At 36.3% G+C, this 14932-nt stretch overlaps 1 protein-coding gene across 2 annotated transcripts in view; it reads left to right on the top strand.

Annotated features, from left to right (window-relative positions):
• The window catches only part of RNF2 (ring finger protein 2), a 55345-nt gene extending 48146 nt beyond the window's left edge, over positions 1–7199 (top strand). For both annotated transcript variants that reach the window (XM_025364559.1, XM_025364549.1), the window contains 3 exons: positions 3115–3387; positions 4840–5011; positions 5239–7199. In XM_025364559.1, coding sequence (XP_025220344.1) covers positions 3115–3387; positions 4840–5011; positions 5239–5340 — 547 coding nt within the window. In that variant the 3' untranslated portion in view covers positions 5341–7199. The remainder of the gene's footprint in view (positions 1–3114; positions 3388–4839; positions 5012–5238) is intronic.
• Positions 7200–14932: the final 7733 nt, after the last annotated feature.

The raw sequence follows: 14932 nt of genomic DNA, 5'->3' as shown, positions 1-14932 counted from the left end.
CAGGCATTTCTGCTTTTAAGGTTCCATAGATGATTCTGCAGTGTAGTCAAGGTCAAAAACCACTGACTTAAAGGTTAAAAGATGTGCTCCCTTCTAACAGTATTAAACTGACCTACCACTCTGTTTACCAAAGTATAATGTACGAAATGTTAAATATATTTATTTTTAAAAGAATTTTACATTCCTAAGAGTTGGAAGGACTTTAATGGTTGTTCAATTTAACCTTTTACTAAAAGCAGGACTCTCCTTGCAAATATTCCTTTGGTTTTACTTGTACATTTCTAGTGGTGGGGCTGTGTGATAGGCACTCCTTTCTTTTGTTGGCAACTTTATTACAGCTTCCTTATTGTTCTTCAGACTCACCAAGCATTCTTCTGCCTCAGAGCCTTTGTACTTACACTACTGTATTTCAGGAACCCTCTTCCAAATAATCCACATGGCACACTACCTCACTTTCTTAGCAGGTATCTGCTTCAGTTGTCATCTTCCATTCTAGGACTCTATAATTCCTTACCCTCTCTGCCTCATTTTTTTCCCCATAGCGCGTATCAATCCCTGATGTGTGACCTGCCACACTAGAATATGACCCCTAAGAGGGAAGAGACTATGTCACTATCATTGATTCTTATTAACACCATTATTTAGAACCATGCTTGGCCTAAAGTAGTAGCTGCTCAGTAAATATTTATCGATGTGTGAATTTTTAAGTTCTTCCTTTACATTGAATTAAAATTAGTCTCTTGTGTGCAGCAGTGTGGGTTTGTCTTATGTTGAAATGCTTATGTTGACTTTTACATATATTTCAGATTCTACTTCTGTGTTTTCAAATACTTTTATATAGATATATGTTCGTACATGTCCCTCCAAAGGCTTAATATTCACATTCCTCATTTCTTTTTTGTTCCTCATATGACACTCAAGATTGGTGTCATTCTTAAAATGCTACCCTCAGGACAGTATGTAGTATCATAGATGTGATTTGATAAATGTAGGATATAATAGATTATTAATGTTCTTTATATGAACATTATTCTTTAAACGCTGCCTGCAGTTACATTAATGTAGCTCTGTCACATCAATCCTTTTTTGGAAAGAGGTATGGGATAAAAATAAATATATTGAGTCTTAATAAACCTGTTAGGTCATTGTAATTTATGGTCAACTAAAATAACTTTTCATTTGCTTTAGTTGTGGATTTTAGAAGATATTTTTGTCTTTATGTTGTGCTATTAATTTTTCTTCCCATTATTTTAGCCTGTTCGTACCTTTTTTCCCGAAAGTCGTGGTAAAAGACATATAACAGAATTTTCCATCTTAACCATTTGTAAGTGTAGGGTTCAGTAGTGTTAAGTACATTCTTTTTTTTTTTTTTTTTTAATGATCAGCTCCTCAAAGCTGAACATTCACAATGTTGTGGAACCAATCTACACAACTCTTTTCATCTTATAAAATTGAAACCCTGTATCCATTAAGCACTAACTCCTCATTTCTCCCTCCCCCCAGTTCCCGTAACTGTCGTTCTACTTTGTTTCATGAATTTGACTTCCTTAGATACCTCACATGAGTGAAATCATGCAGTATTTGGACTTCTGGGTTTTTTGTTGTTGTTATTTACTATTATTAATTTCTCTTTTTACTTGACTATAGGCCACCAAGTTATGTATTTGTACTTTGGTGCCTGGTTTATATTACTTAAATGACCTCAGCATGTCTATTCATATTGTATGTGGTAAGATTTCCTTCCTTTTTAGGGCTGAATAATATTCCATTATGTGTGCTTATATATTTTTGAATCATAGTTTCTTATTTAACATACTGGTCATCCCCTGTTAGTTTTGCAATGATCTATAAATTTTACAAGCAGGATTTTTTTTTTTTTTTGTTTGGAGCATGAGTTCTTGAGCATCTTTCCTAACTATTGGATTGTTATTTCCTTGTTCTGGCCATAAACATAATGACAGTATTCTTACAAATGCAAGGTATTCTTTCATATTTCTTTTTTATCATATATTCCTTCTTCTTTTTTTTTTTTTATCTATAAAGTTAGGGAGGCAGGCAATGTGGTAGAAATAATGTGGTCTGGTTCACATCCTAGCTCTAGCTCTGGCACTTACTAGCTGTATAACCTTAGGCAAATTATTTAATCTTGTACCTGAGTTTCTTTGCTTTTCTCAACTAGAAAATGACAGTATGGTAACTGCCTTGACAGGTTGTTTTGAAGAGTAAACAAGATTGTATATATAAAGTGCCTTGCCCGGTAATTAGTTTTAGTGTCTGAGCTTGTTAGAGAGCAGCTTCTGTATCCACATTGGTTATTTAGATACCATCGCATTTTCCTCAGATTCATTTTGTATTGCGTTAGCTGACTTTGAGGAAGGTCAGCAGGGAGAAAGTACTTACTATTCTTCTTAAATTTTGTTTCCTTAAGAATTTCTTTAAAGAGGCATAAATATCTTCCCTAAGAACTTTTACATTTTCGTATCTGAATCATGCCTTTCTTCAGACCTGTAACCTCATGACATAAAATGATCACAATATAAAGATTTGTCAATTAATTCTTAAAGTTTTTTGTTTAATAAAGAAAATTATTTTTAAGAGATAGCGTCTCACTCTGACCCAGGCCAGAGTACAGTGGAGTGATCCTAGTTCACTGCACCCTTGAACTCCTGGGCTCAAGCCATCCTCCTGTCTCAGCCTCCCAAGTAGCTGAGATAATAGGTGCACCACCACCCCCAGCTACTTAACGTTTTTTGTTGTTGGTAGAGACAGGATCTTGCTTTGTTGCCCAAGCAGGTCTCAAATTCCTGGCCTCAAGCTCCTCCCATCTTGGCCTCTCAATGTGTTGGGTTTACAGGTGCGAACCACCATGCCTGGCCAGTAGAATTATTAAGTGAATAGAAACAGTTGTTAAATTATTTAAATGTTTGCCTGTGAGTGAGAGAGCATTTTTTAGACCTTTCAGGAACATGTGGGAAACAATGTCATCCAACTCAGAGCAAATTCAGTTACCAGTATGTTTTGGAATTCTAAAGTTCAGTAGCAAACATGTTTCAGATTTGTTGCTTTAAAGGCCTAAAAGTAAATTTTATGCATCCTTTTTTCCCTCTTGACTAGACTGCAGCGAGGCAAGAAACAACAGATTGAAAATGGTAGTGGAGCAGAAGATAACGGTGACAGTTCACACTGTAGTAATGCCTCCACACATAGCAATCAGGAAGCAGGCCCTAGTAACAAACGGACCAAAACATCTGATGATTCTGGGCTTGAGCTTGATAATAACAATGCAGCAATGGCAATTGATCCAGTAATGGATGGTGCTAGTGAAATTGAATTAGTATTCAGGCCTCATCCCACACTTATGGAAAAAGATGACAGTGCACAGACAAGGTAAGTGTGTGGATTCGTTTCAGATTATCTAAATTCAGAATGTTTACTTTGGAGGTAAAAGGCAGTCTTGTGTAAGAAGTAGGAGCAATATTTGTCATCCCATTGATTGTGGTGGTTCAGTTACTAGCTGCCTAGATTGTTCTTTTCTTCCTTCCTCCCTCGTGCTTTCCACCCAAAGTTGCACATCTGAAAGGAATGACTGTCCTTGGTAAAGAAGGTAAAGGGGCCCATTCAAATTTCTCAACAATGATACTAGAGTACCAATAGGTTCTAAAACTCATGCTGGCAAGAATGGCACTTTACCACCATATCTCCAGCACACTGCCTGCCATTGAGTACAGATAAGCATCAAATATTTATTGAATGAGGGATTGAATGATATATTATGCTTTAGAAATCCTCAAATTCACTTTTTTTTTTTTTTTTTTTTTGAGATGGAGTCTTGCTGTGTCACCAGGCTGGAGTGCAGTGGCGTGATCTCAGCTCACTGTAGCCTCTGCCTCCTGGATTCAAGCAATTCTCCTGCCTCAGTCTCCTGAGTAGCTGGGACTGCAGGCTCGTGCCACCAAGCCCAGCTAATTTTTATATTTTTAGTAGGGACAGGGTTTCACCATGTTGGCCAGGATAGTCTCGTTCTCTTGACCTTGTGATCTGCCTGCCTTGACCTCCCATAGTGCTGGGATTACAGGCGCAAGCCACCGTGCCTGGCCTCTTTTTTTCTTTTTTGAGATGGAGTCTTGCTCTGTCTCCCAGGCTGGAGTACAGTGGCGCCATCTTGGTTCACTACAACCTTTGCCTCCCGGATTCAAGCGATTCTTCTGCCTCAGCCTCCCCTGAGTAGCTGGAATTACAGGTGCCCGCCACAACACCTGGCTAATTTTTGTATTTTTAGTAGAGATGGGGTTTCACCATGTTGGCCAGGCTGGTCTTGAACTCCTGACCTCAAGTGATCCACCTGCTTCAGTCTCCCAAAATGTTGGGATTACAGGTGTGAGCTACCACACCCGGCCCAAATGAACATTTCTATGCTTAGTCTTAAAAAGACATTTTAATTCTTAGACAAAGAAATTAGCTTCTATTCTGTTTCTGTTGCTGCTATAGCCAGCAGATTCTGGTCATTCAGGTTTGGGGGATATGTTGTTCCTTTTTCCCCCTTAGTGCTTTGTGTATTTGTTTGATTTTTGTCACTGTGTATCATATTTTGCAGAAGGTAAGGTAGGTAAAGCTTTCGTGGACTGACAGTAAGATATTGAGTGTTTACTTTTCCCTCTTCTGTGCCTACCAATAAGAAATTTAGATTGTAGAGCAGTAGATTTCTGATATTATTTTGTCAACAATTGAGACATTTCCATTTTACTTAGTTTTTAAGAAATGTATTAGTTCCATAATTTAAGTACATTTTTCTCATTGGCATATTCTAGAAATGAAATTTTTAATTATTTATTCTTCTAGATACATAAAGACTTCTGGTAACGCCACTGTCGATCACTTATCCAAGTATCTGGCTGTGAGGTTAGCTTTAGAAGAACTTCGAAGCAAAGGTGAATCAAACCAGATGAACCTTGATACAGCCAGTGAGAAGCAGTATACCATTTATATAGCAACAGCCAGTGGCCAGTTCACTGTGAGTATTTAAAATAATAGGCTGTTGAAACTGGGAGCACATTGACCAACTGAGTGGCAAGTGGTGGGGTAGAATCTAATAAATAATGTAAAAAATCGTAACACAGTGTTAAGTAACAAGTAGTTATTCCTAAGATTGAAAAAAAAGATTCTGTGGACTTCAATTTTAGTTTCATTTCATTATTGTAGTTTGTGCAGTTTTCATAATTTCTTTCTTTTTTGTTTTAGGTATTAAATGGCTCTTTTTCTTTGGAATTGGTCAGTGAGAAATACTGGAAAGTGAATAAACCCATGGAACTTTACTACGCACCTACAAAGGAGCACAAATGAGCTTTTAAAAACCAATTCTGAGACTGAACTTTTTTATAGCCTATTTCTTTAATATTAAAGATGTACTGGCATTACTTTTATGGACAGATCTTGGATATGTTGTTCAATTTTCTTTCTGAGCCAGACTCGTTTACGCTATTCAAATATTTTCCCCTTAATTTAAGATTTCCTTTTTGGAAGGGATTGCAATTATTCAGTATTTTTTTCTTTCCTTTAAAAAAATATATCTAAAATTTCTTGTTTTTTTTTTCCCCCCACAAAGTGTGGTTCCACTTGGAGCACCCTTTTGACCCAGGAGTTTTTCAGTTTCTGTATTCTTATAAGATTCAGTTGGCTGTCCTTTTCCCGCTCCCCTTAAAAGATTTTTAATCATGCAGAAAGTTAAATATGTATTCTGACTTTTTTTCCCCCGGAGTCTTGTATATTTATAGTTTTCTATATAAACTGTAGTATCTTCATGAAGACCCAAGGCTCAAATTTACTGTCCTTAAAAACAATTCTCATAGGATTATTCTTTTCATGGTATTTTCTTCCATAATATCTCATTTTAAAAAGAAGTTCTTTATGAACTTAGTGTCCATTGTCATGCAATGTTATTTTTTTTCCATTCTTTTTCCCCGTAATTTTGGAATTTCTGGTCCTGGAAAGAATCAAACAAAATCTTAAGTTCTATGAGAACTTGGTTCATTGACAGATTTTGCTGAAGAAAGAAAAATTCAATTGGTAGTAAAATATAGTCTTCAAGTATATATTTGAGAGTGCTTTTTTTGTATTAGTTCTGCTGTCACTTCATTTCCTTTATTATATGTGATTTTTTTTCCCATTAAAATACCAGAGATAATGGAGATATTTTGCACTTTAGCCTTGATGAAAAGTACAAGATATGTTCAGAACTTCCCTAATTTTTTTCTTATTTGTAGCCACATAAGTTTCAAGAATAACATGGCACACAGAACAATGGAAAAAAGTTTGTTTCCATTGGAAAAGTATATCATTTTGGGGTTGCCACATCAGTTTATAAATTTGGCGCTCTTCTAACTACACTCTGTAGAAGGTTAATGGACCTTGAGCCCTGCTTTGATACGTAGTGAAAGATAATTCTGTAGAAAAACGTCAGCCAGTAGGGTAAAGTCATTCTACTGTTCTTAATTTTTATGTTGAGGGACAGTGTTGGGTGTTTGGGAGCCAGAAGGCTTTTTTGACAGGTCAGAAATAAGATTGACTTGTGTGTTGTATTTCATCTCTCTCCAGACTCTAGGTATGTTTCCAACTTTATATATCACAGTATTTAAAAAGACATGTTTGCATTGAGAAATTAACCCTAAAGGGTTTTTGATAGGAGGGTGTAGACCTCCAGTACCTTTGTAACTAAAGTCTGTCTAGTCATTGTAAATATTTCTCTGTCAGTTTTGACAGATTGGGGCCAGCTTGATGTTTTAAATCTTCAGCCCGGTATGAAAACTTAAAGGTATATATTCAATTTTTTACCATTTTATTGAAAATATTTAAAATCTGTTTTTACAGGGTTTTTTTTTTGTAATCTGTGCCATGAAATTTTAAAACCACCAAAAATCAAGGGAACTTTTATATATTCAATTCATTTTCTGGTGTAATGTTAAAGTTGTATAGATTATTAATGCATGCCCACTGAATATAACCCTGGTTTTGTGATAAAACTGCTTAGATTTTGTTGATGACATTAGATTAGTAGTTGCATTAAATAACTAAATTCCCATTGTGATTAATTGAAATTTTGTCTTTAAGCAGAGAGTTATTTGTGAATATAAGCTTTGTGCTTAGAGAATGTATGTGTTTTTATCTGTCAGTATGGGAGGATATAAACTGCATCGTTAGTGAAATTATTGGTTGTGTAATCCTTTGTGAAATATAATTCTAGGTATTTGATAGGGTATTGAGTGTATTTTGTGTGTGGATGTGTGTTGGGGTAGGGGGAGAGGAGATGCTATTGGGCATCACTACCAACCAAGGTTTCAAAAAGTATTATCTAAGTAATTTCTGTTACCACTATCTCAACTGAGGAACAAAAGGCTCACCACATGTGGTGTGAAGGCTTTGGGTACTTATTTCTAAATTTTTTTTATGGTAACATACACATAATCAAATTTACAATTGTAACCATTTTAAAGCACGTAATTCAGTGGGGTTAGGTAAATTCACTATCCTGTGTAATGATCACTACTGTCTACTTGTAAAACTTTTTCATTACCCCAAACAGAAACTCTGTGTGCAATTAAAGTAATGCATTTCTCTTCTTAACCCTTAGCAACCTCTATTCTACTTTCTCTTTTTGAATTTGACTATTTTAGGTGTCTCATGTTAAGTGGAATCACACATTATTTCCAAGGTTCATGTGATAGCATGTATCAGAATTTCATTCCTATTTATGGCTGAATAATATTGTATGTATATGCCACATTTTGTTTATCCATTCCTCTGTTGATGGAGACTTTTGGTAATACTGCAGTGAACATTATTGTAGAAGTATATAATTGAGTTCTGCCTTCTGTTATTTTGGGTATATATGAAGGAATAGAATTACTGCATCATATGATAATTCTATGTTTAATTTTTTGAGGAACTCCAAACTGTTTTCCATAGCAGCTTCATTCTTTTATATTCCCACCACCAATGAACAAGGGTTCTGGTTTTTTTGCATCCTCTATAATACTTGTTATTTTATTTTCTTCTTTTTAAAATAACTATCCTAAAGGGTATCCTTATGATAGCTGTCTTATTGGATGTCTCCTTTCATTGTGGTTTTAATTTGCATTTCCCTAATAGCTTGTGATGCTGAGCATCTTTTCCTGTACTTATTGGCCATTTGTGTGTTTTCTGTGGAGAAATGTGTATTCACGTCCTTCACCCATTTTTGATTGGGTTCTGTTATTGTTGAGTCGTGGGCATTCTTTATTCTAGCTAGTAATCCATTATCAGATACATGATTTGCAAATATTTTCTCCCATTCTGTGGGTTTTCTTTTGATTCCCTTGATAGTGTCCTTTGATGTACAGAATTTTTTTGTTTTGGTGAAGTCTAGTGTATGTGTGTTTTTTCTTTTGGCTGTGCTATTGGTGTCATATTCAAGAAGATTGCCAAATCCAGTGTCATGAAGATACTCCTAAGAGTTTTGTAGTTTTAGCTCTTGGTCTTTGATCCATTTTGAGTTTTGTGTATGGTGAAAGTTCAGTGTCCAGCTTTGTTCATTTGTATTTGGATATCCAGTTTTCTTAGCCCTTTCTCCACTGAATGATCTTGGTGCTCTTGTTCTAAATCATATGTGAGGGTTTATTTCTGGGTGTTGTATTCCATTGGTCTATATGTTTGTTCTTATGCCAGTACCACACTATTTTGATTACGTTAGCTTTGTAATAAGTTTTGCATTATATCATTTCTAACCCTTTGAGCCTTAGGAAGACAATATTTCCTTTGTGTACATTTGAGAAGACAAAGGCTCAGGATTCTGATTTGGATAACTAAATGTGAGGTAACTGAAATGCCAAGTGAGAAAAGGCATCTCTTAAATTCCCATTGTATTTCTATCCAGAAAAGTTTCAGTTTCCCCCAAAATAGCCTTAACCCCCCCCCCCCCCCAAAAATCACACTCCAGAGAATTATCACTCTTGACCTGTCTGGAACCTCACTGAAAAGCTCTTTTCTCTGAGCATGTCTTTGACTGGACTCAGCTCACTTTGCTTAAAAAGCTCTATTTGCATAGGGTTTGTGAAAAATAGTTCCCTGCAGTTGTTTAACATAGCAGTTGCCTGAGGCATGTGGGGCTAAAAAGCAGCTGACTAAAAAGTAAGAATTGTAGAGGGTTTTGAAAAGTTCCATTATGTTCCTGGGAATCTCAAAGGCCACGCTTATGTGCAAGACTGTTTGCATGTCCAAGAAAAAAATCTAAGGCACTAACCTCACCTGTAGCTGGCATTGAGGCTGTGTGCCAGCAGAAAGTGAAGGGAAAGCCACAGTTGTAAACTATATGCTGGAGTTTTGAAGGCATATCCCAGACAGAGTGCTTTAGCAAGACAGAGACTTACTGGTTCAGAGCATTTGAAGAAGTTTGTCTAGTTATTAGCTGACCACTAAGCTAATGAAGCAGAGACTTCAGTGGTCACAGCAGAGAATGCACACATTACAGGGTTAGTCAAAAGAAGGCCACTAAACAGCAAACACAACAAACCCTGGGGACCTAAAGGGATTCTGATTTCCAGAGTTGCCACATTGTATTACAGTTGTCTCCCCAGTATCCACGGTTTTGCCCTCGTAGTTTGTTACCCATGGTCAACTGCACTCTGAAAATACTAAATGGAAAATCCCAGAAATAACTCGTAAGTTTTAAACCTTTGGCAATTATTTCTTCAAATACACACTTTCTGCCCCTTTACCTCCTCTCCTTCTGGAACTCCAGTTCTGGGTGCTAGTACAATTGACAGTGTCCTACATGTCTCTGAGGTTCCACTCCTTCACTGTTGTTTTTCAGACAGGATATTCCATAATATCTGCACACTGTTCTGAGTAGCCTGAGAAAATCTTGTGCCATTCCACTTGGGACATGAATTATCCCCGTGTCCAGCATATCTTTGCTGTATATGCTACTCGTCCATTAGTCACTTAGTACCTGTTATGGTTACCAGGTTGATTGTCATAGTATTGCAGTGTTTGTGTTCATTTTACTTAATGGCCCCAAAATGCAATGGTAGTGATGTTGACAATGTGGGTATACCAAAGAGAAGCCATAAAGTGCTTCTGTTAAGTGAAAAGATATGAGTTCTTGACTTAATAAGGAAAGAAAAAGTAAATTATGCTGAATTTGGTAAGATCTGTGAGAAGAACAAATCTTTTTTCTATGTCAGAGTTGAGACAAATCTCATGAAATTGTGAACAGTATATTGCTATGATTGTATATTGTTGTTGATCTGCCTAATTGATAAACTTTACCATAGTTATGTGGGTGTAGGAAAAAACATAAGTACAGGGTTTGGTACAACCTGTGGATTCAAGGATCCACTGGGGATCTTAGAACATATCCCCAAGGATGAAGGGGGGACTACTGTATTTTAAAAGCCTAGTTTTCAACAGAAAATTACAAGACATATAAAGAAACAGAATTGTCTATGAGGAAATCCAGATGTTGAACTAATTAGACAAATACTCTTTGTCAGCTTTTAAAAACATGTTCAAAGATCTAAAACCATGTCTGAAGAACTAAATAAGAGAGGACTGTCTCACCAAATAAATACCAATAAAGAAATTATGAACAAACCAAATGGAAATGTGGACTGAAAGATAAAGGAATCAAAATTAAAAATTCACTAGAGTCTCAACAGTGGATTCAAACTGGCAGAAGAAATAACTTGAAGACAGGCCAATTGAGAATATCCTGTCTGAAAAACAAGAGTGAAGGAGTGGAACCTCAGAGACATGTAGGACACTGTCAATTGTACTAGCACCCAGAACTGGAGTTCCAGAAGGAGAGGAGGTAAAGGGGTAGAAAGTGTGTATTTGAAGAAATAATTGCCAAAGGTTTAAAAATTTGATGAGAAACATTACCTGCACATTTAAAAAGCTCAACAAACTACCATATAAACTCAAAGAGATCCACAAAACTAAGAGTACTGTGAACAGCATGAGAAAAGCAATTCACAAACAATGGGTCCTAAATAAGATTAACAGCTCACTTCTCATAATAAGCTACCATAGAGGCCAGGATGCAGTGAATGCACATTCCCAAGTACTGAAAGAAAAAAATAGCCAAGAAATCTTTATCAGTAAAATTATTCCACAAAAACGAAGGAGAAATTAGTAAGACATGCCCACATAAACAAAAACAAAGACTATCACTAGTAAACCTTAACTACAAGAAATACTAACGGGAGTTCTTTAGGCTGAAATGAAAGATTAGATAGTAACATGAGTCCACACAAAGAAATAGCACTGGAAAAGGTAACTGAATAAATATAAAAGACAGTATAAATGTGTTAGCTCAGGCTGCTATAACAACGTATAGACCAGATGGCTTAAACAATGGATACTTATTACTCATTCTGAAAGCATGGAGGCCAGAAAGAAGTTGCAGAATATTTTCCAGGTGCTGAAAGGAAACTGCTAATCCAGGTACCTTAGCAAAAAACATCCTTTGGTAATGAAGGGAGAAGAATTTGCTGCCAGCAGACCTGCCCAAAAAAGAATGGCTAAAGGAAATTCTATAAACAGGAGGGGCATGATAATAGAAGGAACCCTGGAACATGATATATAGAGAAAGGACGCAATGAGAAAAAAAAAAAAATGACTAAATTGAATACACTCTCCTCCTAAGTTCTCTAAATGTTGCTTGTTGGCTGAAGTAGAAGTTATGCTATTGATGTTCAAAATGTATGTAGAGTTAATATTTAATGATTATAAACAGGAATAGTTAAAGGGAGGTAGGTTTTCTATACTTCACTTGAATTGGTAAAATCAGTAGACAAGTTGTTTTTATCTAATAGAGCAACCACTAAATGTGGTTTTATAGTGTTTACGCAGAAATACACTCTAAAAGTAGAATTCTGAAAAATGTTCAAGTAACAGGCAGAAAATGAAAAACAATACAACAAATACAGAAATACATTGTATTTCTCAATAGAAATACAATGGGAATTTAAGAGATGCCTTTTCTCACTTGGCATTTCAGTTACCTCACGTTTAGTTATCCAAAATCCTAAGCCTTTGTCTTCTCAAATGTACACAAAGGAAATACTGTCTTCCTAAGGCTGAAAGGGTTAGAAATGATATGACGCAAGTTATTACAATAAAAAACCCACTTAAGCCCTAATATATCAATAATTACATGAAATGTAAATAGTCTAAATATACCAATTAAAAGATTGGGAAATTAGTTTAAAAACATGACCCAGCTGAGGCCGGGTGCTGTGGCTCACGCCTGTAATCCCAGCACTTTGAGAGGCTGAGGCGAGTGGATCACGAGGTCAGGAGATCAAGACCATCCTGGCTAACACGGTGAAACCCCATCTCTACTAAAAATACAAAAAATTAGTTGGGTGTGGTGGTGGGCGCCTGTAGTCCCAGCTACTTGGGAGGCTGAGGCAGGAGAATGGTGTAAACCCGGGTCCACCTCCTGGGTTCAAGCAATTCTCCTGCCTCAGCCTCCTGAGTAGCTGGGATTACGGGCACGTGCGCCACCACAGCCGAATAATTTTTGTATGTTTCTAAGTCATCCATGGGTCAAAGAGAGAGTCTCAAGGGAAGTTAAAAGTAAACAACTTTGGACTGAATGAAAATGAAAATACATCAGAATTTATAGGATATAAAGTGTTGAGGGAAATTTATAGCACTAAATGCATACCTTCAAGCAGAAGAGTCTCAATAAATTACCTCAAGAAACTAGAAACTCAAGGTCCAAGCAGAAGGAAGGAAAGATAAAAGCAGAAATAGATGAAATAAAAGGAGAATTACAATGAAATAAAAGGCTGGTTATTTGAAAAGATCAATAAAATGGACAAATCTCTAACTAAAGATAAATGAGAGAAGGAAAGACGACACATATTATCCACACCATGGATGAAATGGGGGATATACTTACCACTACATACCCTACTGACATCAAAAGTATAAGAGAACAAACGACTCTACACATGTAAATTTGATAGATGAAGTAGACCAATTACTTAAAAAATAGAAGCTAACACAACACACCTGATATTAAAAAGATAATTTACATAGCCCTCTAGTATTAAGGAAATTGAATGCACAAATTAATGACTCCCCAAAGAAACCTTCAAGCTCCAGTGATTTCACTGGAGAATTCTACCAAATGTTTAAAGAGGAATTAATGCCAATTCTACAGTCTCTTTCAAAATATAGGGGAGAAGGGAACATTAATTTATTTCATGAAGTTGTTATCACCCTAAACCAAAACCAGACAGATAGTTAAGAAAATCACAAGTCTGCATTTTTGATGAATATAGACTAAAAATCAAAAAAAATTTGGCAAGTAGAATTCAGTAATATATACAAAGAATTATGTATTAATGACTTGGAGTTTATTCCAGGTGCAAGGCAGTTTCAGTATTCAAAATTCAATTAATGTGATCTTCCATATTAAGAAGCTAAAAAACAAAATCAACTGATGCAGAAAAAGCAGCTGATGAAATTCAACACCCATTCATGATTTATAAAACTCTCAGAGGCCTAGCATGGTGGCTCATGTCTGTAATCCCAGCACTTTGGGAGGCCCAGGCGGGTGGATTGCTCAAGCCCAGGAGTTTGACCAGCCTGGGCAACATGAGGAAACCCTGTCTCTACAAAAATTAGCTGGGCGTGGTGGCATGCACCTCTGGTCAGTCCCAGCTTCTTGAGAGGCTGAGGTGGGAGGATCACCCAGGACAAGGAGGTTGAGGCTGCAGTGAACCCTGATTGCACCACTGCACTTCAGTCTGGGTGACATAGTGAGACCCTGTCTCAATAAAAACAAAAAACAACTTTCAGAAAATTAGGAATAGAGGGCAACTTCAACTTGACAAACAGCATCTACAAAAAAATCCTATGGCTAACATTATATTTAATTGTGAAACACTTCAGTTCTCCCTGTGATTGTGAACAAGTATGCTGTCATTACTTATTCATCATGGAAATTCTAAAAAGAGAATAAAGAAAGAAAAAATGCATACAGATCAAAAAGGAAAAACTATCCCTATTTGCAGATGACATCATTGTCTACATATAAAATCTTCAGAAATTTGTAGAAACACTTCTAGAACTAATAAGTAAATTCAGCAAGGTTGAAAGATGCTAGATAAACATAGAAAAAATAGTATTTCTGTATATTAGTGATTAACACGTGGACACAAATTTTAAAATATCACATAACTTTTTTTTTTTTTAATAAAAAGACTTCTTTATAAATATACAAGTTAAAAGAAAAAAAAAGTAGCTTTTATCCCAGGAATGCAAGGTTGGTTCAACAAACAAGTCAACTGATGTAATATACCAATAAAGTACAAAACTGACATAATCATCCATTACAGATCCAGAAAAGCATTTGAAAACAAACTTCAACCTTCTGTGACTAAAAAAAAACCTCAACAAAAGAGGAATAAAAGGAAACGTACTAAAAAAGGCATTTAAGAAAAAACACACAGCTAATTTCATACTTAATGGTGGTAGAATGAATGTTTACACCCTATCTTAATTTTCTAAGGTTTTCATAACAAATTATTCCAAACTTGGTGGCTTAAATTTGTTCTCACAGTTCTGGAGGCCAGAAATCTGAAATCAAGGTGTCAGTAGGGTGGATTTCTTATGGAAGCTGTGAGGGAGAATCCATTCCATTATACTGTCCTAGCTTCTTGTGGCTACTGGCAGTTTGTGGCATTCTTTAACTTTTGGATGTATCACTCCAGTCTTTGCCTCCACTTTTTTTTTTTTTTTTTTAAGATGGAGTGTTGCTCTGTTGCTCAGGCTGGAGTGCAGTGGCGTAATCTCGGCTCACTGCAGCCTCTGCCTCCCAAGTTCAAACGATTCTCCTGCCTCAGCCTCCTGAGTAGTTGAGACTACAGGCATGTGCCATCATGCC

Source organism: Theropithecus gelada, chromosome 1, assembly GCF_003255815.1.
Source record: "Theropithecus gelada isolate Dixy chromosome 1, Tgel_1.0, whole genome shotgun sequence".
Classification (NCBI taxonomy): Eukaryota; Metazoa; Chordata; class Mammalia; order Primates; family Cercopithecidae; genus Theropithecus; species Theropithecus gelada.
This window is presented reverse-complemented; position numbering and strand designations above follow the sequence as displayed.